A 25,500-nucleotide genomic window follows, 5' to 3' on the forward strand; every position below is an offset into this window, starting at 1 on the left:
GAATCTTTGCCTTGATTTCCTGATTTGAGGAATAAAACATTTAAAGCAGAAAGGGTGGGACTTGCCTGGTGGTCCGGTGGTAAAGAATCCACCTTCCAATGCAGGGGACGCAGGTTCGATCCCTGGTCGGGGAACTAAGATCCCACATGCCGCGGGGCAACTAAGCCCGTGTGCCACGACTACTGAGCTCACGCAGCTCAGTGAGAGAGCCTGCGTGCCGCAAACTACAGGGCATACATTCCCTGGAGCCTGCACGCCACAACTAGAGAGATAAAACCCGCATGCCACAGCTAGAGAGAAGCCCGCATGCCACAACGAAGAGCCTGTGCACTGCAACAAAAAGATCCCTCACGCCTCAACGAAGATCCCACGTGCTGCAACTAAGACCCAACGCAGCCAAAAAAAAAAAAGTAAAGCAAAAGGGGCCAAAGTGGAAGCCCTCGATATTACCCAGACAGCCCACTGCCCCATCAAGCCAAGGGAGAAAATTATAAGCAACACTGCATCTGGAAGGAATTACAGAGATTAGCACTGACAGCCTTAAAGGATGTAAGAGTGTTCATCCCCCTTATACCCTTATTCAAGTCACCTTTCTGGCCTCTGCAAAAAGCAGATAGACCCTGGCAGATGATGGTGGACTATCATAAACTTAACCAACTTGTAACTTTAATTGTAGCTGCCATGCTTAATGGGATACCTTTACTATAACACAGCCTCTGGCACTTGAAATATGACTACGGATCTGACAAACATGTTCTTCTCAATTCCCATTGGTAAATAAGATCAAAAGCAGTTCACCTTTATCTGGAAAGGATACTAGTCTACACTCACTACCTTGACTGAAGTTTATGTCAACTCTCTTGCTCTGTCACAGAGTGGTCTCTAGACCCCTTAGTCATCTTCTCATTGCAGAGAACATTAACAGTGGTCCTCCAGAATGATGGCATCATGCCAGTAGTGCTGGTGAGCAGGAAAAGAAAGTACTTTAGATGCCCAAATAAGACATAATTGTTACAGAGAGATAAACTCCATGAAGATTCAAGGCTCACAATGTTAAAAGAAGCTTTTAGCGGTTCAATGACCTAGAGCATGCACAACATTCCATCTAAGGTAAAGGACAAGTTTTTGCACTAGCATTCCTATCACTGAGGAAGAACCACATGCTTGGGGGATTTTGAAGGTGGCATATACTGGGCTACAAATGCTGCTCTGGTCCATTTCCCTGATGACTTGGAAGGCTGCCAGTTCTGTTTTTTGCTCAAGGCAAGAGAGGGTTCTGCAGCAGGTTCAGTCTGCAGTTCATGTTACCTTAACACTCAGGCATATGACCTAGAAGATCTGTGGGGCATAAGGATGTTATATAGAATCTCTGAAAAACCCTACAAGGAGAGTTGCAGCCCTAGAGTTCTGTAGCAAGACCATGTCTTCTACGGCACAGAACCACTCATCATTTGAAAACCAGATCCTACATGTTACAGGGTCCTAGTTGAGAATAATTGCTTGACACTGGGATACCACATGTGGTAGGCTGATAGTAGTCTCCAAAAGGATATCCCTGTCTTAATTCCTGGAACCTGTGAATGCTACCTTACATGGCAAAATGGAGTCTGCATGTGTGATTAAGTCATGAATCTTGTGATGGGGAAATTATTCTGGATTATTCAAGTAGGCCCTAAAAGCAATCACATGTATCTATATGAGAGAGAAGCAAGAGTTGGCACACAGATAAGAAGAGGAGAAGGCAATGTGGCCGTGAAAGCAGAGACTGAAGGAATACATCCACAAACCAAGGAATGCTGGCAGGCACCAGAAATACTGGAAGAGGCAAGGACCAAATTCTCCCCTCAAGCCTCCGGAGGGAGTGTAGTCCTGCTGATACCTTGATTTCAGCCCAGTGATACAGATTCTGAATTTCTGGCCTCCAGAACTGTGAGACAATAAATTTCCGTTGTTTTACGCCACAGCTTTAAGTTTGTGGTAATTTGTTACAGCAGCCATAGGAAATCAATACACCAAGTTACTATATGACAGGAGCTGCCCATCATGAGTGAGTATTATCAGATCCAGCAAGCCATAAGGATTGGAAAAGCAATCCATTGTAGGATGGAAATGTTGCATTTGGTATCAGACCCAAGGAGGTCCAGAAAGCACAATTACGATATGCCTAGATTCCCATGTCACCTATTTCTGTTGCAGTGAGACCTCTTCATCAATTCACACCTATGGCCTTTGTGGGGAGAAGAGATGGGCCCACATAACCAACTGACAGAGAAGGGAAAACCTCAAACCTACTTCAGAGATGGGTTGGTACAATTTGTTGGTACTAGTCAAAAATGGACAGCTGCTTCATGACTCAAAGGGTAGTTGTAAAGGATAGTAGTTAAGGAAAATCCTGGACAGAGATACAATCAGTACTCTTAGTTGATTACTTTGTGAGGAAAGAAAAGTGGCCTGAGGTACAGTTCTACATGGTCTCCTGACCAATGATGAATGGCTTGAAGTGAGTGGTCAGAGACTTGAAAGAAACACCATTGGAAGATTGGACTAAAGAAATCTGGGCAAGAAACACGTGGATGGACATGTGGGAGTTAGTATATAGGTCTTTGTATCCCAAGTTAATGCCATAAGAGAACATCCACCACAGAGAAAGTGCTCAACTACCAGGAGAGAGGATGATTTGTCCTGTGGATGTCAGTCAGCCTCTCTCCTCAGCTACTTCAGTGTTAGCACAATGGGGCCAGGAGTTGAGTGACTATGATGACAAGGAGGGAGGCTATGCATGGGCTTAGCAGGATGGGTTCCCTCTTATTAAAACTGATCTAGTTATTGCCTTTGCTAAATACCTAAAAAGCCAGTAGCAGAGATCAATGCTGAGCTCTAATCTTTAAGGAAACCAATTAGCCTCTTGGTAACAGGTTGATTACATTGAACCCCTTTGTTACCAAGTCCAAGCTGGCTCTGCTGCCACATGACAGGCCAATAAATCAGGAGAAAAGGTGCTGAGGCAATGAATAGCAACTTTATTCGGAAAGCCGGGCATCCATCTGAGAAGATGGCGGACTAGTGTCCTAGAGTACCATCTTATCGGGGTCTGGTTGCTACTTTCTTTTATAGAACAGAGAGGGGGAGGAGGTGAGGAAGTAAAATAAAAATGCCATAAGTCTTGCAAAATATCTCCTGGTTTTGGCCAGCCTCAGGGAGGAGATGTGTTAATTTCTTCTTTTCTGCAGCCAGTCACAGGTGGGCAGGGTCAGGGTGTTTCCTTGTGAGCTGAACAAAGACACTTTAGTTTAACATTCAGGCAGAGGGGCAGGGTTCCCCAAGGGAGGCTATTATGTATGCCTATAGCTATAGACCGAACAAAAGCAACTGAAAGCAAAGGTTAAAGTAAAAGAAACAGATCTAACATGGAGACAGGTATTGTTCTCCCCTGTTATAATTTCCCACTGTCAATGTCCATTCCACAGTCTTGTGGGATAAGGGGTGATGACCACTCTAACTGCTTCCTGCTGTGTAGTGCTGACAAGGGCTGATCATGGACCGGAATTGATCAGCCTTGGGCAGGGAATAATTCTCAGAAGTTTTAGTAAACAAGTAGTAGAACAGGATTAAACAAGTAGATTGACCCACCCTTCTCCAGCCACAAGGAAATTGCAATCTCAAGTTAAGGAATTTGGTGCTTTTCTATGTATGGGAAGATGCAAGAGTCTGGGCTCACTGAAATCATTTCTTCGATATACACCTCACCTATCTGGGGCCAGTATCCTGTGTTTTCACATCCTGAGTTTCCTCAAGGCTCACCGTGGGGAGTGGCTGCAGTCTGCTGACGGCTAGATGGCAGGTATTCTTTCCTTCCTGAGTTCCCCCAGGGCTCATCAGCTCACCATCAGTGGTGGCTACAACTGCTGATGACTGTGATACCCTTTGTTTACTGATATGGCAGAAAATATTCCATTACTCAGATCCTCCTCCTGGTCAGGAATTCGACAAATATTTGGGAGACACTTCATGACTGCATTTTGTCCCACAGCACTGGGAGGCTCATCCCAGATCAGGCAAAAATTCTTGTTGATATGCCGCTCCAGGTGCTAATTTCTGGATTAGGCCCTGTTGATAATTAAAGACTCTTTGGATCCTCTGTCTTTCTAGTCTATTATGATCCAGGAAATCTTTTCCCTTGTTGCTTCTTCCCATACTTAGAATCACACTATTACAATTATTCTATAAGAGTCATAAATGTGATCTATTTCCTCAAGATGTTTAGCCATCATCAATTTTGTTGGAGCCTTGGTTACACATTGGGTACTATAAGAGACAACAATCTTATATAATAGACAGAATATAAGCAATGCAGCTAGTAACACTGACAGAAGTCATAGTGCAGCAGGGAGACGCAAATCATGAACAATTAGGAAACAAAGAACAAATTAAAACAATGCTTAGTATAACTGTTTGTAATCCAGTTATAATAAACCATCAAGTCCACAGGAGAGCCGGGTGGAGAAAGCCAAATTCTGGCAGGACCAGGTAGAGAGAAAAAGATAAATGTTTCATCGTTGTTTACAAGGGTATACTTTATCAACTTGTTGTAGCTCATAGCATAAGAGAAAAGGTTTTTCTGGAAAACAAAGATTAAGGCTAGTATATTTCCCAAAGTCATAAAGTTATAAATCATGTTCATCAGTTCATTCAGTCCCATGTAATTAATTAATTCCTGTTGTTCTAGATGAAGCAATCAGGTTTTCCATTAGTTTTTTCATTTGTTACCCAGTCCAGTGGCATTATCTAAAGGCTACCAGAAACTTATATTTGTTTTTAAAAAGTTCCTTTTTATGCCTTCTAGAAGATGTGGCAGTTTTGCAAAGCATCACCTTAGCTGCCAATGAATGATAAAGGTCTTAAAAAGGCAAGGTTAAAGATCTGATTACAATTCTTCTTGGCAAAGAACCTTTTCCAAGTTGTTGTGACATACAACATTTTACAATAACAACTAAAACTATAACATTATACCATGACATATGTAAATTTCAGAAACTTTTTATGATTTTTAGAATTTTATATTAATAACATTTATTCACACCATATAATCTGAGGAGGCTTATCACTCATTTGACAATGCTTTCTGTGTAATTTAGCATACTGACCAATTCTAGTCAGTTTAATATATATATTTTTTTCCTCTGAGGTGCCTCAGGGTCACAGTTCCCTAGCCCCCAAAAATGAAGAAAATAACCAATGCTACACCACAGGCGAAACCAACGCAATAGGGAAGGATACCCTGGTATCGTCACACATGAGTCCCATTATCAAACTGGTCTCTCAGGGTCACAGTTCCCTAGCCCCACAAAAGGAAGATTCCCAACCAATGCCCCATCAGTCCAAAAAGGGAGAACCCCAACCAATGTCCCATCAGAGATGAAGCTGAATGAATGACCAAGGATGACTCAAAAGGGAAAATCCCAACCAATGCTCTGCTGCAGGCCAAACCAATGCAATAGGGAAGGCTCTCAGGGGCTCTCTGAAGCATCCCATAACTAGCTGAAGTCAAAAGATCTTTAATTAGAATTTGATAGGAAATTCATCAAAAAATCAAAAAAAAATTTTTAAACATTTGGTCAGATAGAATATTTAAGAACAAAATCCATTTATCAATTAAGTTTAACCTAACCTCAGCCTGACAATGCATAAAACTCCTTTTTACTCAAAACCTATATCCCACTTTCCTATTATATAGTGAAATGTTTTATTATTTTTAGTAGCTTTAATTACATATTTAAATTAGAATCCCCAACTCTTAAAAACTTTAATTTCTAGTGAAAACCAAGAAGCAAGTAATAGTTATCAAAATCTGGAGAGACTGTCTTAGGTAATTTTCAGAACATAATTCTTCCTATAGAGTTTACCTAAAAGCTCTTATCTCATTTACATTTACTTTAATTTTTTTAGTACTTATCTATTTATTTTGGCTGCACCGGGTCTTAGTTGCAGCACGCAGGATTTTTATTGTGGCATGCAGGATCTTAGCTGCAGCACATGGGATCTTTTAGTTGTGGCATGCAGCCTTCTTAGTTGCAGCATGTGGACTTCTTAATTGTGGCATGCAGACTTCTTAGTTGCAGCATGCGAACTCTTAGTTGCGGCATGCATGCAGGGTCTAGTGCCCTGACCCAGGATCAAACCCAGGCCCCCTGCATTGGGAGGGCCGAGTCTTACCCACTGTACCACCAGGAAAGTTCCTACATTTACTTTAAAGTTTCATCCTATTAAGTTATTTTCCTTGCAACAGATGTAATAAGGTCTTTTTTGATTCCTAGGTACAATAAGGTATTATGCTTAAATTAATGACTCTAAAGACATGTCTATATTAATTAGATCAACGAGTTTAAGCTACCTTCAATACCAGATATCAGTTTAATGTTGAATATTTTCCAGATCATGTGAACCCAAAATTCATTCTGGCCAGTTTTATATTCCTGAGTATTTATATAAGTGCTTAATTTTTTAAAAATTCATTTAAGTAGAGCTCTTTTACGAATTAATTTTGGTAATACCATACATCTACAACACACATAGACAAACACACAAACAAACAGAGAAACCTCATAGTTCTCATTTCAAAATTTCAGCCCTGAGTCAGGTACAGCAATGTAAAACTCATCAGTTTACAAAAGAGGTTTGGGTTTCTGGCAGATGGAACAAATCAAGCTCACTTGTCTAGATGGCTGAATCTTTTTGCTAATACTTATAGAAAAGACATTTAGGATTTCTATTTATCCTTGAGAAGTCAATTTCTAAATTACTGTCTTTTCAAAATTTGCATTTTAAAAAGATGGCAGAGATAAGGGTTCCTGAGAAGACCAGATAGGACATTTGCATCTCAAAGATACAGGCAAGTTTCTCCTAGGATGACTTTGTTTCCCTTTTGTTTAATACACACAAGCCTCTTAAGATAAAAAGGAAAGGTTTGGGAGTGGTAAAAAGATTGGTGGGCTTTGGATCATTGTTGGAGCTGCACTTCCGGTCCTGTAAAGACTGGATTTGTAAAACAAGGACTGTGTTTTTTTTCTTTTTTTCAAAGACTTGTGTGGCTACCTCAATGATATTGAAGGACTGACGTACCCATTTTCCTAGGTTGGAATGTTTTACTTTTAGCTGCTGTGATTCTTCTGCAACAGGAATGCAGAAAAAAGCATCTTTTAAGTCCAGGACTGAGAACCAGCCGTATTCTCCCGGAATAGTGAGCAGAGTGTATGCATTAGGCACCACAGGGTGTAGGTCTTGGACGACTTCATTAATAGCCCTCAAATCTTGGACAAAGCGATACTCTGCCAAGTTGGGCCTTTTGACCGGGAGGATAGGTGTGTTATATGGGGACTTGCAAGGCTTAGTCAGTCCTGTTTTCAAAAACTTTTCCAGAATTGGCGAATTCCCTTTTGGGCCTCTTGTCTCAGAGGATACTGTTTCAGATTAGGTGTCCCAGCATCCATTTTTAATGGGATTTGTGTGGGTCTTGAGTTTTTGGCCTTTCCTGGAGTGCTGTCAGCCCATACTTCTGGCCTCACCTTTTCATAGACCTCAGGGGGAAAAAGCTCTTCCTCCTTTTCTTGGGTTTCCATTAGTGCCATTTGTAGGCTTAAAGCATGCTCCAGTGGGACCCTCATGTCAAGCTGTTCTGGCAAAAAAGTTACTTGAGCATTTAATTTACAAAGGATATCTTGTCCCAAAAGGGGGATTGGGCACACTGGTACATATAAGAAGCTATGTTTGAGGGTGGGGTCCCCTAATTAGCATTCTAGAGGTTGTATTTCTCCAGAAACTCCCATGACCAGGATAGACAGGTATTTTCTGTGCCACCTTGGTATTTACCACAGAATATGTGGCACCCATATCTATTAGAAAGTCAGTCAGGGCTTCCCTGGTGGTGCAGTGGTTGAGAATCTGCCTGCCAATGCAGGGGACACGGGTTCGAGCCCTGGTCTGGGAAAATCCCACATACCACAGAGCAACTAAGCCCGTGCGCCACAGCTACTGAGCCTGCGAATCTGGAGCCGGTGCTCCGCAACAAGAGAAGGCCACGACAGTGAGAGGCCCACGCACCGCGATGAAGAGTGGCCCCCGCTCACCACAACTAGAGAAAGCCCTCGCACAGAAACGAAGACCCAAGACAGCTAAAAATAAATAAATAAATTCATTAAATATATATATATATCTTTTAAAAAAAAGAAAAAAGAAAGTCAATCAATTTGTTCCCCACTGTCATAGTTACCTGGGGCTCCTGTGGGGAAATTAGAATCGGACGCCTCAAGCTCAAGGGAGTCTCCTGGCCTCTTCATTCATTAGCAGAGTGTTCCTCTCTTTCTTATATGAGAGGCTCCTGTGTTCCTTCTATTATTCTCCTTCTTATTCTTTAGTCTAGGGCAATCTTTTTCCCAAAGCCCTTCCTCCTTTCAACCCCAGTAAGCATTATATTCATAAGAGTGTGAATGTCCGCCCAAGTGGGATGGTGAGTGGCAAATATAGAGGTGAAAAGTTCAGTCAAACGGAATGGGTCCTCTCAGTAAGCAGGGTTATGGTTTTTCCAGTTAAGCAAATCCGAAGTCAAGAATGAATTGTGTATCCATAGAAACCCAGCTGGTTGGCCATCTGCATTAAGGCCTCCTACAGGATATTGGCACAAGGGAAATTGCCCTGCTGTGGAAGTGGCTCCCAGTCCAAATTGGATGCCCTGTCAGGTCTTAGATGGTGATACTAAACCAGGTCCCTGTGCCCTGGGGGTTAACACAGAAACTTCTATTCGACTCCACAGGTAGGGGAAACAGGAGGCGGTAAAAGGAATGAATATGTTGGCAACATGGTGGGGGTAGTTGGAACAACTGTTGGTGCAGCGTGTTCGGCCAGTTGGGGAGCTGGATAGGCCGGAGGGGGGTTTAAGTTTTGAAGTAACATAGCCCCACTCTCATTTTCTCCCTCTTCCCCTTGTAGAGCAGGTTCCCCCTTGGGTTTTCTTTCAGACTGCTGCACCATAAGATGGCAGCCCTCTGACTTCTTTTCCTCCTGATGCAATAGCATAAATGCTTCTACGTATGGAATCTCACATCTTTCTTAGTCATAGGCTCACGGCTATGTTTTGCCCATTTATCTAATATACACCCCAAAGGGCTTTCCTTTGAGATAGATGAAGTAGTTCCCATTTTTATAAGTTTGATAACACCAAAACACAATAGATGCAAACAAATTCCAACACAAAAAGCGCAAACAAGTTCCAACATCGATGCACACAAAACAGAAGCCAACGAACTGGTTTCCAAATCAGGCAGAGTCCAACAATCCCCCTCTCCAACAGGGTACCCCAACCCAACGCAAGACAAATCAAAGGGGGAATTCGTTCCTGGTTGTGCACACAGGAGCCACTTACCCTACAAAGATGGAGTCTGTCGACTTGCAGAAGTCTGTTGATTCCTTGCTCCAAATGCCGAGCTCTGGGGTAGCCAGTGCCACTTCAAGGAATTTTTTGAAGGGAAGATCCTTAAAACAAATGGTCCCAGCAGCTGCTAGGGCCTTGCCCCAAAATTGCCTGATCGGGGCCGGCTAGCCATGAACAGCAAGACTCCTGGCTGGCTAAGCCAAATTTGTTACTGAGTCCAAGCTCTCTCTGCTCACCACATGACAGGCTAATAAGTGGGGAGATGAGGTGTCGAGGCAAGGAATAGGGACTTTATTCAGAAAGCCAAGCATCTGAGAAGATGGCAGACTAATGTCCTAGAGTACTGTTTATCAGGGTCTGGATGCTAGTTTCTTTTATAGAACAGAGAGGGGGAGGAGGTGAGGAAGTAAAATAAAAAGGCCATAAGTCTTGCAAAATATCTCTTGGTTTGGCCAGCCTCAGGGAGGGGATGTATTAATTTCTTCTTTCTTGCAGCTGTTCACAGGTGGGCAGGGTCAGAATGTTTCCCTGTGAGCTGAACAAAAGCACTTTAGTTTAACATTCAGGCAGAGGGGCAGGGTTCCCCAAGGGAGACCATTATGTATGTTGTCTAATAGCTATAGACAACATCCTTTTAGTGATTATAGTTTAAAAAAAACAACAACAACAGAAAGCAAAGGTTAAAGTAAAAGAAACAGATCCAACATGGAGTCAGATTTTGTTCTTCCCTGTTACAGCACCACTAACAAAATAGACCATATGAAAGGTAATATTGGATATTCTTTGACACTAAAATTAAAATATTAGTTGCTGGCACAGTAGCTTAGTGCTATAAATGAGCTAGGAATGAATGAAAACTCGTCAGTTCTCACAAACACTTGCCTCTGAGGACTCATCTTGAGTTGCTCAAGTTATAAGGCCCCAGTGAAAAAGCAGCTAAAACCACAACCTTGACAAAAATACCATATGGGGTCTCTACTTCCTTCATAAATCCTATAGAAAGTTTCAGGAAATTCCAGAGACAATAAACCTGGTTAAGGAAGTGCATACACTTAGCCCTTGTGCTTGAGGGCTGGGTTTAGGAAAAGGCTGATGGGATTTAATACATAAAGTTGGGGAGGGATTAAAGGGAGTTCATTCAACATCCAGCTTAACTAAGGCATTAGAGGAGGATGAGGAAAGTGTAGGTGGTAAAATCAGGTATTGTTGAATAAGAAGCATGGGCTAAAACAATTCCAGGTGGGCCCTCTGCTTTGAAAGCACTTCTTAGCCAGGCAGGTGGGTTTTAATAATAAGCTACCCAGCAGGCCAACTAGGTCCCCACGGTGAAGCTTCAGGTTATCACGTGGGGATAAGAATGAGGTGTGGTTGACAGAACAGAAAGGAATAACTAGGAGCCACCTCTCATTTTACAGCCAAAGTACAGGAAGGAAATGTGAGAGCCTGTGGATACACAGCAAGTTAGAGGCAGAACTGGGACTAGAATTAGGGCTAGACCCTTAGTCAGCCCCTTTCTTTTGCATAGCAAAGATCCCTGGGAACCATCAAATCAAATTAACATCAACCTATTCATTCTTTGATTCAGTTTTTTCAATCAATCATTCTCTCAATCATCAATTTATTTATTCTACAAATGTTATTGAGGGCTCAGTGCAGGAAGCTGGGGTAAACAAAACCAACCATGTAAGACCTGATTCAGACCCATGGGTGAAACACTCATAAACATATAATTAGGCACAGGAATGGGAAATGATTATCTCAACTGCTGGCCCCAGAATCCCTCTTTGAAAAGGAGTTGACTTCGTTTGGGAAAAAACCTTGATAAGCTCTTGGGTAGAAGAAGAGGTCAAGGGCAGAAAGTGCCCTGAAATTGCTCTGCATGTGGAAGAGGTTTCTTGCTTCAGAGAGTAAGGGAAGACCAGAGAAATGGGAAGACTGGTACTACACAAGGAAAGAACAAAGGAGGGACACCATGTGGCCAAGGAGCCAAAGAGGACTGAAGAGGGCCAGACTGATTCCTAAGGACTTTAAAGGATTTCCTGCGTGACCTGCAGCTTTTCAAGAAAATCTTCTGTATTCATAAATACTGTGTCTGAGCAGATTTGCCTGGAAACCAGGGAATAAGCAGAATTTCACATCTGGATTACAAGGTAAGAATATAAGTCGCAACTGAGGAAGTATAGGCATACTTCAAAAATATTCAGGTTGAGTTCCAGACCACCACAATAAAATGAATATTGGAATAAAGCAATCCCATGAATTATTGGTTTTCCAGTGCATATAAAAGTCATCTTGGGACCTCCCTGGTTGTCCAATAGTAAAGAATCCTCATTCCAATGCAGGGGACGTTGGGTTCGATCCCTGATTGGGGAACTAAGATCCCACATGCCACGGGGCAACTAAGCCCGCGCGCCACAACTACTGAGCTCATGTGCCTCAACGACAAAGCCCACGTGACACAAACTACAGAGCCCATGCACTCTAGAACCCGTGCACCACAACCAGAGAGAGAAAAAAAACCTGCACGCCACAATTAGAGAGAAGCCCACACCACAAGTAGAGAGAAGCCTGTGTGCCACACTGAAGAGCCTGCGTGCCCCAACTAAGACCTGATGCAGCAAAAAAAAAAAAAGTTATCTTTACCCTATACTGTAGTCTATTAATTGTGCAACAGTAATATGTCTAAATAAATGATGTACATGCCTTAATTTTAAAATACCTTATTGCCAAAAAATGCTAACCATCACCTGAGCCTTTAGCAGGTCATAATCTTCTTGCTGATGGAGGGTTTTGCCTTGATGTTGATGGCTGCTGACTGGTCAGGGTGGTAGTTGCTGAAGGCTGGGGTAGCCGTGGCAATTTTTTAAAATAAAACAATAAAATTTGTTGCATCGATTGACTCTTCCTTTCACAAACAATTTCTCTGAGGTGTGCAATCCTGTTTGATAGCATTTGACCCACAGTAGAACTTCTTTCAAAATGGAAGTTAATCCTCTGAAACCCTGCTGCTGCTTTATCAACTAAGTTCATGTACTACTGTATTCTAAATCCTTGTTGTCACTTCAACAATCTTCACAGCATCATCACCAGTAGACTCCAGCTCAAGAAACCACTTTCTTAAAAAAAAAAAAAAAAGAATTCAGTCACATCTTCAGGCTCCACTTTTAATTCTAGTTCTCTTGCTATTTCCACCACATCTGCAGTTACTTTCTCCCCTGAAGTCTCGAACCCCTCAAAGTCATCCATAAGGGTTGGAATCAACTTCTTCCAAACTCCTGTTAATGTTGATATTTTGACTTCTTCCCATGAATTAAGAATGTTCTTGGGACTTCCTTCGTGGTCCAGTGGTTAAGACTCCACACTCCCCATGTGGGGGGCCCAGGGTCCATCACTGGTCAGGGAACTGGATCCCACATGCCACAACTAAAAGATCCTGCATGCCACAATTAAAGATCTCGCATGCCATAACTAAAAAACAAGATCCCGCATGCTGCAATGAAGATCTTGCATGCCGCAACCAAGACCCAGTGTAGCCAAATAAATAAATAAATAATAAAATAATCTTTAAAAAAGAATGTTATTAATGGCATCTACAATGGTGAACAGTTTCCAGGTTTTCAATTGAATTGGCCCAGATCCATCAGAGGAATCACTGTCTGTGGCAGTTATAGCCTTACAAAATGTATTTCTTAAATAATAAGATTTGAAAGTCAAAGTTACTCCCTGATCCATGGGCTACAGAATGGATGTTGTGTTAGCAGGCATGAAAAATATTAATCTCGTTGTAGATCTCCATCAGACCTCACAGGTGACCAGGTGTGTTGTCAATGAGCAGTCATATTTTGAAAGGAATCCTTTTTTCTGAGCAGTATGACTCCACAGTGTGCTTAAAATAGTCAGTAAACCATGTTGTAAACAGATGTGCTGTCATCCAGGCTTTATTTTTCCATTTATAGAGCATGGGCAGAGTAGATTTAGCATAATTCTTAAGGACCCTAGGATTTTTGGAATGGTAAATGAGCATTGACTTCAACTTAAAGTAACCAGCTGCATTAACCCTTAGCAAGAGAGTCAGCTTGTCCTTTGAAATTTTGAAGCCAGGCATTGACTTCTCCTCTCTAGCTATGGAACTCCTATATGGCACCTTCTTCCAATATAAGGCTGTTTTGTCTACTTTGAAAATCTGTTGTTTAGTATAGCCACCTTTATTAATTATCTCAGCTAGATCTTCTGGATAACTTGCTGCAGCTCCTACAACAGCACATGCTGTTTCACCTTGCTCTTTTATGTTATAGGGATGGCTTCTTTCCTTAAATCCCATGGACCAACCTCTGCCAACTTCACATGCTTCTTCTGCAGCTTCCTTGCCTCTCTCAGTCTTCATGGAATTGAAGAGAGTTAGGACCTTGCTCTGGATTATGCTTTGGCTTAAGGGAATGTTGTGGCTGGTTTAATTTTCTATCCAGACCACTACAACTTTCTCCATATCAGCAATAAGGCTGTTTTGCTTTCTTATCATTCGTGTGTTCACTGGAGTAGCACTTTTAATTTCCTTCAAGAACTTTTCCTTTGCATTCACAATGTGGCTAACTGTTTGGTGCAAGAGGCCTACCTCGACATGCCCACCTCACTAAGTTTCATCATTTTTAACTTTTGATTTCAAGCGAGAGTTGTGTGACTCGTCCTTTCACTTGCACACTCAGAGACCATTGTAGTGTAATTAATTGGCCTAATTTCAATACTGTTGTGTCTCAGGGAATAGGAGAGAGACAGGGCAACGACCAGTTGGTGATGCAGTCAGAACACACAAAACATTTATCCATTAAGTTCGCTATCTTCTATGGGCATGGCTCGTGGCACCCCAAAACAATTACAATAGTAATGTTGGAGCCCAAGGTAGGCCACCCCAAAATGTGCCTCGATGGCATATTGATTATTTTGAATTAAAGTTACTTAAGAAATAGCCAACGCAAGAGGGACACTGATTCTCCCTGCTGTCTCCCTGAAAGCAGGAAAGAAATCTCTCACCTGAAATGTGCACCCCGGCATCTGGAGGTAGAAGGACACCCTTACTGCCAAAGATAGGAAATTTGGGACCCAGAAGCCGATATAAATAAACCTTGTTACTTCTTTAATTTACTAACCCAAGCCCAAGCTCTGTTTAGATTCTTCATTAATTGGGCACCCAAAACCTAAGTTTCCTAGTCCTGTCAATTCCTCACAAATTTATTCTTTGTCTGAAAAACATGAAAGCTTCCTGTATGGCCACTTCTTAGGTCCCATTTCTATGGGACTTCCATGTGCATGAGTCAAAAGTTATTTTTCTTCTGTTAATCTGTCTTGTGTCAATTTTATTATTAGTCCAGCCGCAAAAACTCAAGAAGGGTAGAGGGGGAAATTTCCCTCTCCCCAACAGTAACATCAAAAAACATTGATCGAAGGCTGATTACTTGCCCTATGGCTTTTAGGATTGTTTGCTAGGTGTTATAAACATGAACAAATTTCTCAAATAGTTTAGAGGATTCTTACAAGGTGTGCAAGGAACAGGACCTTGTTTTAAAAAAAAAATCGACAATAAGTTTGTTTTCATATCCTAGTTCATACTGCTTTGTTTAAATGATCGTATAGAATGAGGAATCGGGGCATATATTGGTTTGCGGGTATTTGGGCTGGTTGTTAACTGGAAAAGTATTAGATATGAACTAAGGAAATTTCTCAGGGAACAACTGACCTCACGGTTTCAAGAAAAGGAGAAATAGTCATGCCCGGTGATTTTTTGGTTGCTTGTTTTAAAATATGCACCCATCTCTTAAAATTTTTATATTTTTGAGTTCAGGAATGTTGATTAAGTAGAACCTGAGCATAGCTCTATGTTTTACTGAGATAATGTGATTTTTTTGGGGTGGGGGGAAGGGGAGGCTTAAAACACCAGTCATTAATTTTGCTCCCAAATCTGCAATTTGGACAGATGTGGCAGGAACAGCTTATCTTTGCTCCACAAAGTGTCCATTAGAGTGGCTTGAGGGTTAGGAAAACAAACAAACAAACAAAAAGAAAACCACTGATCACAGATCACCATAACAAACATAATGAAAAAGTTTGAGATATTGCAAGAATACCAAAATGCAACACAGAGACACAAAGTGAGCAAATGCAGTTGGAAAAATGGCACAATATCTCCCCAGGGTTGAAATCTACTCATTCTGGGTGGTGTACTGTGAGGGAAAAAAGCAGGGACTCAGGGGTAGGAAAGACATGGGTTGGAATCATGTTCCAGACATTCACGCCATTCAACAAATATTGAGTGCATATGTTGCACCAGCTGCTGTGCCAGTTCTGTTGCTACAATAGTGAGTAAAAACAGACAAGGTCCCTGCACTCATGGTATGAATCCCTAATGGAGAATTAGATAATCACACAAATAAATGTGTGATTGCATTCAGCTGACAGGTGCACAAAGGGAGGTCAGGGAAGGTTTCCTGGGAAAGTGGTGCTTGATCTGAGAGCTAAAGAATGGAGAGGTAACTAGCCTAGGGAGATGTTAAAAACAAGACAACAGGTCCAAAATAGAATCACTTAGGTTAAGCTCCACACCACCAAACTGAGACTTGACTCAATTACAGTTTTGTCCTCCCAGAAATGGAATCTTAAACCAGAAAATCAGGAATCACCTTATCAGCATTAGCTGAGTAATGTGCCCGATAAACCCCTGGCATCCCCTATAGGGAAAGTAAACTTGCGATAACCCATCTGCTTTTTGCCTAGCATAATTTCTTTGCTCTTGCTCCCCTCTGCCTATAAAAGTCATCTTTTCCATACAGCTCTTCAGAGTTCCTCTCTGTCTGCTAGATTGGATGCTGCTTGATTCATAAATCATTGAATAAAACCAAGAAGATCTTTAAGACTTATTCAGTTGAATTTTGTTTTTTAACAAGGAGAAGGAAGAACATTCCAAATAGAGGGAAAGAATGTATAAAGGTGCAGTGACAGGAGGGAACGTGGCATGTACCAGAAGCTGAAAACAAATCAGTTAGGCTAGAGGAGAGAATAGGGGGTGGAGAAGAGTGGATGAGTGTGAGAGGATTAAGGAAGTCAGACAGACAGGACCTGGCAAAAGCAGTTAGAAATACTTTAGCTGCAAGGAGCAGACAATGACCAACAGTGGCTCAAATACATAAGGATGATGATGATGTGTGTATGTGTTTCCTCAGATAATAAGAAGATAAGAATTCTGGAGGTAGGAGGGATTTGTTTAGCAGCGCAGTGATATCAGGGCCAGTATTATGTGCCTTCCACGCCTCATGACCAAGTCCAAGGCAGGAAGAATGAAAAAAGGGGCAAAATCCATAACAACTGCCTCTTTTACCAGGAAAGGAAACCCTTTCCCGGAAACCCCCCAGCAGACTTCTAAGTCCTACTAGACAGAGCTGTCATCAGGCCACACCTAGCTGCCAGGGAAGCTGGAAGATCAACTGTTTTAACTTTTCTAGACTCTTTAGAAGAAGTGAAAAAGGGGATTGGGAAAGGGTATTGAGTTAGTAAGTTCACAGTGAGTTTGCAGGTGCGGGGCAGGGGAGGTGAACAACTGAATGGTTGGTTGGTGTCATTCTCTGAGTGGATAATACTGAAAGATCACGAGTTCAGTTTTAGATATATTGAGTTTGAGGTGTGTGGTAAACTGAATAATGGCCTCCAAAGATATTTGTGTCCTAAACACTGGAACCTGTGAATATTACCTTATATGGCAAAAGGGACATTGCAGATGTGATTAAGTTAAATACTTTGAGATGGGAGGGTCCTAGATGCATTCACAGGTGTCCTTATATGAGGGAAGCAAGGGAGATTTGATTCTAGAAAATAGATGTGGCAGTAGCAGCAAGAGGTTAGAGTGATGCAAGGAAGGGGCCAAGGAATGCAGGCAACTTCTAACGGCTGAAAAAGAAAATAGATTCTCCCCTCAGAACCTCCAGAAGGCACCAACCCTTATGACATCTTGACTTTAGCCTAGTGAGACTGATTTTAGACTTTTGATACCCAGAACTGTAAGAGAATAAGTTTGTGTTGTTTTAAGTTTGGGATAATTTGTTACAGCAGCCTAGGAAACTAATGCAAGGTGCCTTTAAAACATCTAAGAGGGCTTCCCTGGTGGCGCAGTGGTTGAGAGTCCGCCTGCCGGTGCAGGGGACATGGGTTCGTGCCCCGGTCCGGGAGGATCCCACATGCCGCGGAGCGGCTGGGCCTGTGAGCCATGGCCGCTGAACCTGCGCGTCCGGAGCCTGTGCTCCGCAACAGGAGAGGCCACAACAGTGAGAGGCCCGCGTACCGCATAATAAAAAACATCTAAGAGATGGCAGGTAGGTAGTTAGATATAATGGTCTGGAGGTGAAATAAAAGGGCTGGGCTTGAGATATAAATTTTTTTTAATTAATTAATTTATTTTTGGCTGCGTTGGGTCTTCGTTGCTGCGCGCGGGCTCTCTCTAGTTGCGGCGAGCAGGGGCTACTCTGGTTGTGGTGTGTGGGCTTCTCATTGCGGTGGCTTCTCTTGTTGTGGAGCAAGGGCTCTAGGTGCACGGGCTTCAATAGTTGTGGCACTTGGGCTCAGTAGTTGTGGCTTTCAGGCTCTAGAGCATAGACTCAGTAGTTGTGGCGCATGGGCTTAGTTGCTCTGCGGCATGTGGGATCTTCCTGGACCAGGGCTCGAACCTGTGTCCCCTGCATTGGCAGGTGGATTCTCAACCACTGCACCAGAAGGGAAGCCCCTGAGATATAAATTTGAATGTCATATTCATGTGGATGGCATTTGAAATTGCAGGAGAGCATAAACTCATCTGAGGAGAGTGACACTGTCACCTACCTGCTGTTTATCTTTCAGCAAGGCACTTAACTTCTCTGAAACATTTTTTATTGAATATTTATTCTGTCCTGGCATCATATCAAGCAATTTACAAGTGTCCTCATTTAATCCTCACAACCACTTTATGAGGCAGACACCATTTTTAACCTCCTATTTACATTAAAGGAAAATAGGGTTAGAAAGATTAGTCACTGGGGGGAGGGATATATTGGGAGGTTGGGACTGATATATACACACTACTATGTATAAAATAGATAACTAATAAGGATCTACTGTATAGCACAGGGAACTCTACTCAATACTCTGTAATGATCTATGTGGGAAAAGAATCTAAAAAAGAGTGGATATATGTATAACTGATTCACTTTGCTGTACAGCAGAAACTAACACAACATTGTAAATAAACAGTACCCCGATGAATATTTTTTTAAAAAGAAAAGAAAGATTACTCATTTGTGCAAAATCAGACAGTACAAGAGGGTGACAAGACTAGCTCCATTCCTTGTGCCTTGGCTCTTACGGCCCAGGTATCAGCAGTATCCACACCATGTAGGACTTTGTTAGACCTACTGCATGAGAATCTGAACTTTAACAAGATCCCCCAAGTGTACAGACAGAAGAAGCACTAGGCTCTAGCCTGCCTCCACAGTGGGCTCCCCTCAGGCAGGTACTTTCCCAGAGCCCAGCTCAGAGTTCTAGAAGCGCAGAATGTTTTCCCATCTGTACCTTTGCCCAGCCCATTCTCTGCCTGGAGCTAATACTCCAGGTGTCTGGATTAGGCGCCTCCAGTATCCTCAGGTACTTTTATCTACTGTTACTCTGGAATTATAATTCTGTCTCCTCCATTAATATGTGAACGTCTCCAAGAAAAAAAGTTTTCTCTCACCAGGTACCCCAACAATAGGCAAAATCAACACCCAGAGCAGACGCCCAGCAACTATTTGAACCAAAGCATAAAGTAGCACATGAAACTTGTCGCCGTACAAACCGCGCAGACTCGGGGTAGCCCTCCCTGGCGGAGACTGAGGCGGAGCGGAGAAAGAACCCGGAGCGGGAAGTTTAAACGGTCCATCCCCGGCTTTCCGCTGGCTGAGCAGCTGAGCGGCTGAGCGCATGCGCGCAGCTCACGGGGGCCGCCTCAGAGGGTCTTCTCCGCATGCGCGGAAGCGCGGAGGCGGGTCAAGTTGATTGACAGCGGGTGGCGCCGTAGCAATGGCGGCGCTCGGAGTTGCGACAGGTGGTGGCAATTGGTTTTCGGCTTTGGCGCTCGGGGTGACTCTTCTCAAATGCCTTCTCATCCCCACCTAGTAAGGGACCCGCACTGCCCGGGGCTGGGCGGGGAGGCCCCGCGGTCGGTCAGGGCGGGAGAGAGAAGCGTGGATGCTCCTGGGTGCGAGGAGGAAAGGGAACTTGAAGTCATGCGGTCGCTGCTACCCCTTTGCTATGCTTCCCACTCCGCCTTTTGAGTGTTATTTCACCTGTTCACTAGATCATAGCCCTGATGGCTGGGGTCAGGGCTGGCACTGTCTGACTTTAATGTTTCTGACCTTAAGGTCCTCTTCCTTAACATGCAGATAAACAACACCCACCTCCAACATTCATTCAGCCAGTACAGTATTTATCAGCTGCCTCCTGTGCTAGGCACTGTTCTAAGTCCTGGAGAGGCATTTGAGAAAGACATTTCTGGGGAAGTTGGTGGGGCCAGATAGACAAACAGTAAAGTTTCAGATTGCGATGAGGTCTGTAAAAGAGGTAGAGAGTGGCTACCGGGCAAGGCTTTACTGTCCTCTTTTAGGAGGTGATGTTTGAGTTGAAAGCTGAAGGATGAAAAAGAATAAGCAATGTGAAAAGTAGTTCAGGCATAGGAAAGAGTAAGTGTAAAGGCCCTGTGGTAGCAAAGAACTCAGAGCATTCCAGGAACAGAAAGTGAGCATTGTGGCTGAAGAGCAGTAAGGGAGGAGGAGAGTGACACAGGATGAGGTAGGCAGTAGTCAGGTCACACAGGGTTAGACTGCTGTGCGACAAATGGATGCAGACCCAAGACTGAAAGCATGGGATCCGATTAGGAAACTACCACTCAGTGGTAATGTGTATACAATGGGTACTCTGTATTTATTAATATTATTAATATTGGCTTCCACATCTGTTCATCCTTCCTATTTCCTCTCCCTTGACTTTTCCCCTCATTCCTTTGCTCCCTTCCCAGTTTAGTGTTTGGTTTATTGGTATCCTTTGGTTCAAGTTCTTGGTGACCTCTCGTTGGGTATGGAAGAGCTGTATGTATAGGTAAATCCATACTGATGTGTATATAAGCAATGAAATGACATGTAGGTTCAGCAAAATGACTTACAGGGACTTGGGAAAAGAAGGCGTTCGTCAGTTGAACTTTCTGCAGAACTGAAAACAAATAAGAAACATCTTTCTCTTTTAAAAGCAAATTGGAAAAATCCTTCTAAAATGTAGGAAATTTCTTTCAAATCAGAATGAAAGGGATTTTTTTTTAATCCGTGGATATAAGGTGATGTTCCTTGCTTTAGTTACTTCAGCCTAGAAATGTGTCTTCAGGGTTGTTACTTTGAATACTGCTGTTGATCCAGGATTAAGAATGTATGTAGTTGTAGTTAATGCTCTGCTTCTCAAACAGGAAACCCCTGGAATGTGAGAGGGAAGCTACAGGATAAATGCAAAAGTATTCACCAAAATGTTTACTAACTGCTTTATTATGAACCAGGTACTGTGGCAAGCTACTAGAGGGGAAGACAAAATGGATATGATCCCTAACCCTATAAAGGGTGTAGTTTAGTGAAGATAACAGTCCCAGAAATAAATCAACACAAATATGTAATTACATAACAATGCTGTCTTAAGTGTTATGAAAGGAAAGAATGGGATCCTATAAGGCAACTAACAAGGGGGACTTACTTTAGATTGAGTGTCGGGAAAGGTCTCTGACATAATTGTAGGACTGAAGATAGACCCAGTACATGTCTTTTCTTGAACATATGTATGTGTTTCTGTTGAGGAAGAAACTTCCTCCCTCTATTGGGGAGGAAGACAATTTTCTCTACCTTTCTAGCCAGGTTCTGGCTGGTCTAAGAATTCAATTGACATGAGACAGATGAACAGGAGAAAATCATCAAACAAAAGTTTAATAACATGTACATGGGAGAGACTCAGGAAAATGGAGTAACTCACCAAAATGGCTGAAGCCCCTCACCTTAAATACCATCTTCAGCTAAAGACAAAAGAGGATGTTGGGGGTAGTAGTTTGGGACTTCAAAGGGGAGAAAGGCAATTCACATATATGTTTGCTGGGCCATGAAGAGATAAGAGTGGACTGTGATCTCTAGGTTCTGGTGAGTTTCCCTCACCACACGTAGCCCATATTCTTTGCAGATATCAGGGGTGATAGCTCTTTTCTGGGAACAAGCCCTTTATATAAATTCTTTAGGCATCTAAGAGGGAGGTAAAAAGAAAGACTTCCTGAGTCTTCTGTTTCTTAAAAATAATCAGCTTAAATCAATCCTCATGCCAAAAAGACACATTTTGCGTTGCCGTATTTTGCTCCCCTACAAGTGTATACCTAGAAATGTAATTGCTAGGTCATCAGATCAGCTGTGAATTGTGATTTTGAGAAATCTGTAGGAAATTCAGGTGACGTTGTCAGCAGGAAGTTGGAGATGTCTCTCTTCTAGAACTCAGGAAAGAGACCAAGGTTGTATACTGTGATTCGGGAGTCATCATCACACAGTTCTTAGTGGAAGCAATAAATGTGAATGAGATTGTGCAGAGCAGAGTAAACTGCATAAGAAGAAGACCAAGAACCGAACCTGAAAGAAAAGAACATCAGCATTTGCTTGATGAGTACTGGAATGGGAAGCCATGAAAGAGACATGGAAGGGGTTGGCTAAGAAACTCACGAGAGAGTTGTCACAGTGGAAATCTTGTGTAAAACACTAGAAAAGGTAAATCAGGTTTTGCTGTGGAACTCATTGTTGACTGGTGAGTGGTTAATTCAACAAGAATGTATTGAGCCCATCCACATATCAGGTAAGATGTGGAGGGGAAGTAAAGCAGAGTAATAAACAGAAAAATAAAGTCCTGCTAAAGAGGAGTGAAGGGCACCAGAATATGCCACCCCAAAATACGCCTCTTTGGTGTAAGGATTTTTCGGGACTTATTATCTTGAGGAACTGCAGACATAGGAGAAGCTCTGAAAACAGTAAAAGTTACTTTCGAGGGAAATTTACATTAGAAAGGAGGCCTGTACCTGGAAAGTAACTATTACCAGAGATCACTTTTTCATCTGAGAGACTTAGCTTCAAGGCAGAGCAACCTTTGCTTGCCAAACATTCTCTTCTCACCTTCCCAAGAGTTGCCTTCCCCCCTCTTTGAAGCCCCAGACCCCTACCCCTCTCCTTAGCTCTCATGATGGTAGATAAGCCTCAATCACCTGGCCACCTTTTGAGTCTCATCTTATATCTTTTGGGGCTCCTGTACATATGTATGTAATTTAAATTGTCTTTTTTTTCCTCCTGTTATTCTGTCTTAGGTCAATTTAATTCTTAGACCAGCCACAGAGCCTGGAAGGGTTGAAGGGAAAATAATTTTCCTCCCCTATATATAGGGGACATACTTGGATATATTTATATATAGTGAGAGGGGGACCAGTAAACAGAATTTGGAGACATGAGAAAGGCAGGGCAGGGGCCTTTGCCCACCTTTTCTGTTTGATGAACTCCTGCTCATCCTTGAAGATCCAGCTTCTGTGTGAGGCCTTTGCCAGATAATGAATCTTATTAGAATTATTTGTGAACAAGAATAAGTCACCTCTGAGCAGTAGCCTGAGGGCCTCCCTTAAGAAAATGTATGGGCTTTTGGTCAGCCCTTTAGATCAGGGGTCCCCAACCCCCAGGCCACGGACAATTACCGGAAGCTCCCCATCGCTCGCCTTACTGCCTGAGCCCCGCCTCCTGTCAGATCAGCGGCAGCATTATACTCTTATAGGAACGCAAACCCTACTGTGAACTGCGCATGCGAGGGATCCAAGTTGTGTGCTCCTTATGAGAATCAAATGCCTGATAATGTGACGTGGAGCTGAGGCGGTGATGCTAGCGCTGGGGAGTGTCTGCAAATACAGATTATCATTAGCAGAGAGATTTGACTGCACAGAGACCATAATAAATCAATTGCTTGCAGAGTCATATCAAAACCCTGTCAGTGGGACTTCCCTAGTGGCGCAGTGGTGACGAATTTGCCTGCCAATGCAGGGGACACGGGTTCGAGCCCTGGCCCGGGAAGATCCCATATGCTGCGGAGCAGCTAAGCCCCTGCGCCACAACTGCTGAGCAATCCCCGCTTGCCATAACTAGAGAAAGCCCGCACACAGCAATGAAGACCCAGTGCATCCAAAAATAAATAAATAAAAATAAATTTATTAAAAAAAAAAACCCTGTCAGTGAGTGGCAAGTGACAATTAAGCTGCATCTTATGGAGTAGACTGGACATAAGCAACACACTTTGGCTGTCACTGTCTCCCATCACCCCCAGATGGGACCATCTAGTTGCAGGAAAACAAGCTCAGGACTCCCACTGTTTCTGCATTATGGTGATTTGAATAATTATTTCATTATATATTACAATGTAATAATAATAGAAGGAAAGTGCACAATAAATGTAATGTGCTTGAATCATCCCAACACCGTCCCCCCACCCTGCCCACTCTGGAAAAATTGTTTTCCACCAAACCGGTCCCTGGTGCCAAAAAGGTTGGGGACCACTGCTTTAGATGACTCAGAGACTCTTTTCACTTAGTGTTGGGTTGGCCAAAAAGTTCGTTTGGGTTTTTCCACAACATCTTACTGAATAGGTTCCCCACCTTTTCCAGAAGGAGGTCTGGCCTCCAGGTAAGTGAGGTGTTTCAGGAATATGTAAAATACCTATTTGTGTCTTTATAGGATAGTGAGCTGTGACTATGTAGGGGATGTTGGTCCATTTAAAAGCCTAATTTTAGAAATGTGAGATTGATAAATGTTATGAAATCTCATTTTCTTCATCTGATTGTTTTGAGTAGCCATTCCACAGATTTTGAAGTGCACCGAAACTGGCTTGCTATCACCCACAGTTTGCCAATATCACAGTGGTATTATGAGGTAAGTTTTAATTTTCACCTTTTTGGGGTTTTTTTTTAAGATGATGTGTGAAATCATGTAAGTATTATTGATATTCAAACAGTTTTCCCTGTGATCATAGGTTGAATAAATCTTTATTAAAATTATAGTCTTGGGCTTCCCTGGTGGCGCGGTGGTTGAGAGTCTGCCTGCCGATGCAGGGGACGCGGGTTTGTGCCCCGGTCCGGGAAGATCCCACATGCCGCGGAGTGGCTGGGACCGTGAGGCATGGCCGGTGAGCCTGCGCGTCCGGAGCCTGTGTTCTGCAACGGGAGAGGCCACGACAGTGAGAGGCCCGTGTACCGCAAAAAAAAAAAAAAAAAAAAAAATTATAGTCTTTACTCATGTTACCGAACCGAACTTCGGTCCCCTTGCCTGGCACGCACAAAGCAGATCTACTGATCCTGGGTTATTGTGAAGGAAAATATAGCGTTTATTGCAGGGCGCCAGGCAAAGAGAACAGGCAGCTAGTTCTCAAAAGACCTTGTTGGCTTAAAAAATGCACAACGTCAGAGTTGTGAGTTAAGTTTTATTTGGGGCAAAATGAAGACTGCAGCCTGGGAGACAGCATTTCAGATAGCTCTGAGAAACTGCTCCGAGGGGGCGAGGGAGGAGCCAGAATATATAGGAGTTTTGCAACAAAGGGCAGGTAGTCGGGAACATCAAAAGATTACTGTTAATTAAAGAAACCAGATATGTCAAGTTAAGGAATTTAGCGCTTTTCTATATATGGGGAGATGCAAGAGTCTGGGCTCACTGAAATCATTCCTTCGATATGCACCTCAGCTATCTGGGGCCAGTTTCCTGTATGTTCACATCCTGAGTTTCCTCAGGGCTCACGGTAGGGAGTGGCTGCAGTCTGATGACTGCTAGGTGGCAGGTATTCTTTCCCTTCTGAGTTCCCTCAGGGCTCACCAGCTCACCATCAGGTGGTAGCTGCCATCGCTGATGGCTGTGAACTTGCCAATGGCTTTCAGGCAAGGGTTTTTAAAGGCCACAGTAGGGGTGAGGGTCTCAGGGTGCATGATCAGCTCATGGACGTTTTTCTAA

The 25,500-nt window shown here is 42.9% G+C and overlaps 1 protein-coding gene across 4 annotated transcripts in view; it reads left to right on the plus strand.

Annotated features, from left to right (window-relative positions):
* The first annotated feature begins 19,482 nt into the window (after positions 1 to 19,482).
* ALG8 (ALG8 alpha-1,3-glucosyltransferase) overlaps positions 19,483 to 25,500 on the plus strand; it is a 28,470-nt gene continuing 22,452 nt past the window's right edge. For all 4 annotated transcript variants that reach the window (XM_069540932.1, XM_069540930.1, XM_060018206.2 and 1 more), the window contains exons 1-2: positions 19,483 to 19,587; positions 24,354 to 24,432. In XM_069540932.1, the coding sequence (XP_069397033.1) occupies positions 19,493 to 19,587; positions 24,354 to 24,432 (174 nt within the window). In that variant the 5' untranslated portion in view covers positions 19,483 to 19,492. The remainder of the gene's footprint in view (positions 19,588 to 24,353; positions 24,433 to 25,500) is intronic.

This window comes from Delphinus delphis, chromosome 8, assembly GCF_949987515.2.
Source record: "Delphinus delphis chromosome 8, mDelDel1.2, whole genome shotgun sequence".
Taxonomy (NCBI): Eukaryota; Metazoa; Chordata; class Mammalia; order Artiodactyla; family Delphinidae; genus Delphinus; species Delphinus delphis.